At 34.6% G+C, this 2,954-nt stretch overlaps 1 protein-coding gene across 1 annotated transcript in view; it reads right to left on the reverse strand.

Annotated features, from left to right (window-relative positions):
* LOC104719121 (3-hydroxyisobutyryl-CoA hydrolase-like protein 3, mitochondrial) overlaps positions 1 to 2,364 on the reverse strand; it is a 4,662-nt gene extending 2,298 nt beyond the window's left edge. Inside the window, exons 1-7 of the mRNA XM_010436971.2 lie at positions 2,032 to 2,364; positions 1,757 to 1,858; positions 1,589 to 1,653; positions 903 to 1,037; positions 709 to 805; positions 299 to 428; positions 31 to 209 (exon numbers count right to left, since the gene is read on the reverse strand). Of these exons, the coding sequence (XP_010435273.1) occupies positions 31 to 209; positions 299 to 428; positions 709 to 805; positions 903 to 1,037; positions 1,589 to 1,653; positions 1,757 to 1,858; positions 2,032 to 2,248 (925 nt within the window). The 5' untranslated portion in view covers positions 2,249 to 2,364. The remainder of the gene's footprint in view (positions 1 to 30; positions 210 to 298; positions 429 to 708; positions 806 to 902; positions 1,038 to 1,588; positions 1,654 to 1,756; positions 1,859 to 2,031) is intronic.

Below are 2,954 nucleotides of genomic sequence, written 5' to 3' on the forward strand. Positions count from 1 at the left end.
GAGCATTACAATTCCCATGGAAAATCATACCTGAAGGCTCATTGCTTTGCTGGTACTTTTTGAGCTCTTCTATTGTTTCCTTGACAGACTTATTTGAGTTAAAGGCTGACTCTATTTGAGGCAAAAGCAATTTGAGGGTGGCCTCAGATTCAGGATTGCCGCTGTATTTTGATAAAGTTGCTTGGATGTCTTGATCAGGATCCTCAGAACTGCATTATGGATATGTATGAGTTCTAAAACAGAGAAAAAATATTTCGTTTTGACAGAAAGATAAGAAAGGAGGTCAAGAAGGGCGTACAGGTTGGCTGACAAAATGGCTTCCTTTAATGAAGCTAGCTTTTCAGATGGTACATAATGCGTCCCAAGACCAACGAACAGTGCATCTGATGGTGTGGATATCCTTTTTCCAGTCAAACCAAGATAAGCACCTGTAGACATTTATGCCAGAAAAGTTGCATTGAGCAATATAGCACAGTAATCTTTCCTTTCAGCTTTTAAAAACAATAACAGGCTTCCAGCTATGTGAATTTCATTCTATGCACAGCTTAGAAGTATTTAGATCGAACAATCATCGTTTTCCACCAAAGTTTTGTGCATACTTAGATATCAACCAACTAGGAATGACCTTTAACTGGCGTTGACCCTTTCCTTATTCCTAGTACGACCTTAAAACTTTAGGCAGTGTAAAAGATTCGAGTATCAACATACCAACAGATCCTCCACCAGGGCTGTGAGCTGCTATATATGAAAACCCAACATCTGGGAACAAGCCAATTCCATTTTCCGGCATGGCAAGAACTGTCCTCTGGAATGGAAATCAAAAATATGTAAAAGAGTCAGGAAAATAATTCCAGTTATTACCCACACAAAAAGTGCAGAACAAGTATTTTTCTCTTTAGTACCTCTGTTATCACACGGTAGCGACCATGTCCAGAAAGACCTAGGCCAAATCCCATTGTTATACCATCCATCAATGAGATATATGGCTTTTTGTACCCAGCAATAGCGCATATCAGAGTATATTCTGCTGTAAATACCTAAGGAAGCAAAATATTGAAGTTAAACACATCTACCTTCTAGAGGTTAACATATGCTAAGAATTTGGAGGGTACTACTCAAAGAAGGGCCAAACGTAAGAAAATCTAAAGAACAACATCCAAGAGAGTACCACACACATACCTATTGATCATATTAGTACACAATTTGCTTCATTATATTCAGTTATAAGAATCAAAGTGCTCTTAAGAAATGAGCTTGTTCTGTAATATAAGGTGCTTAATGGCAATGAGAGTATTGTTTTTTTCTAAAGCATGACCTGAAGTATCGAGATAACGAGTAATGACAGAAAGTAACAAGCGAACCAGGATTAAATCTGACAGTTGCTCTAAGGTTATTAATCTGCTTTACAAGCAGTTAAAACTAAGTTAATATGGTTATTTTCCTTACCTAAAGACGACTCCTATTATGCAAACTTTACCCATCGCAACAAACACAACCCGGAGATAACCAACAAAAATAACCACATTGCATAGTTCTAGCATCTTATATGTTTAAAGACAGAGTATATTTTGCATAATTATTCAGAAACCTTTTGCACAAGAGGTGTGTTTTTGTCCTTTTTGATTTCTGCAGCAACTCCTTTAATATCCATCCCTGAAACACCATTCATAGATCGGTCACTCACTCCCCATAATATGGTCAAATACCACATAGCTTCATTTACATGAAACAGTTTAACAGAAAGTAGAGCAATCACCTGCACAAAAGGCTCGAGGAGTGCTGCCTTCAACGATAACACATTTGACTCTAGGATCAGATTCCCATTCATCAAGAAAGCTTTTGTACCTTATATCCATATCTGTAATTATCATAACCAAATTGAGAAACTCTGTAATCCCCCAAAATCCAATTCCAACAAGTTGATAAGAAGATTTCTCAAAAATGAGTCTGATACACCAAATTGGGGATATGAAACAATCATACAAAGAGAGAGAAAAGAGAGTATTTGCAAGTTGCAACTATTTGTTTTACCAAGATTCATGGCGTTGAGAGCTTTGGTTCGATCGAGAGTGATGAGAGCGACGCCATTAGGAAAAACGTTTCCTTTGACGAAGTCGTCGCCGCCAGCTCCGGCCATCACTGAGAATTTCCGATTATCGGAGAGTGAGAGTCTGAGGAAGTGATGAGAAGAGAAGGTTAATGAGAATTTGGGGAAAAAGATGCGATGAGCCAAAGTTTTGATGATCATAGTTTAGTTTAGTTTAGTTGGTGAAGAAGGTCGATGATGATGATACAGTCATCAGTGACGGTGAGAGATGGAGGCTAGTGTAGGTAAACACTCTTTCTCACTCAGCGGCTTCTCTTTTGCTGTACATTTATTCATCTCTTTGTAGCAATTACATCATATATATATATATATATAAAAGTAAGGTTTTGGTTTTTCTTATTGGTTGATTTTCAGATGAATACCTCCAATCATTTTTGTTTTTTTTATTTATTTTTATTGTATGGGTTGTAGAAAACAAATAAAATATCATTGTAAATTTTAATTTTAGAGACTACATGATATATATATTTTACATTGTTCTTATTTTAAAAGATTTCATCTCCATTATCTAATTTGGATTATTATCTTATAAGTAATCATTCTCTCCTCCTCTCCCACCAATATCAAATGTTGTTATATCTCATATGTGTTGTAGCTTGTAATAATTTGATTCTATATTTTAATTTAGAAAGTATTATATATACTTAACATTGTTTTCAATTTTTATTTTTTTTTTATATAAAAATAAAATATTTCTTGCCTTTCAAATCTATTCATATTTATTTTTTAAATTTGCATAGTTAAATTTAAATTCACATATGTTGGTTTTAACAAAAAAATCAACTTTATTTGAGAATTAGATGTTCCTATTCATTTTTAAACGATTAATGTGTAACATAATATATAT

This window comes from Camelina sativa, chromosome 10, assembly GCF_000633955.1.
Source record: "Camelina sativa cultivar DH55 chromosome 10, Cs, whole genome shotgun sequence".
Lineage (NCBI taxonomy): Eukaryota > Viridiplantae > Streptophyta > Magnoliopsida > Brassicales > Brassicaceae > Camelina > Camelina sativa.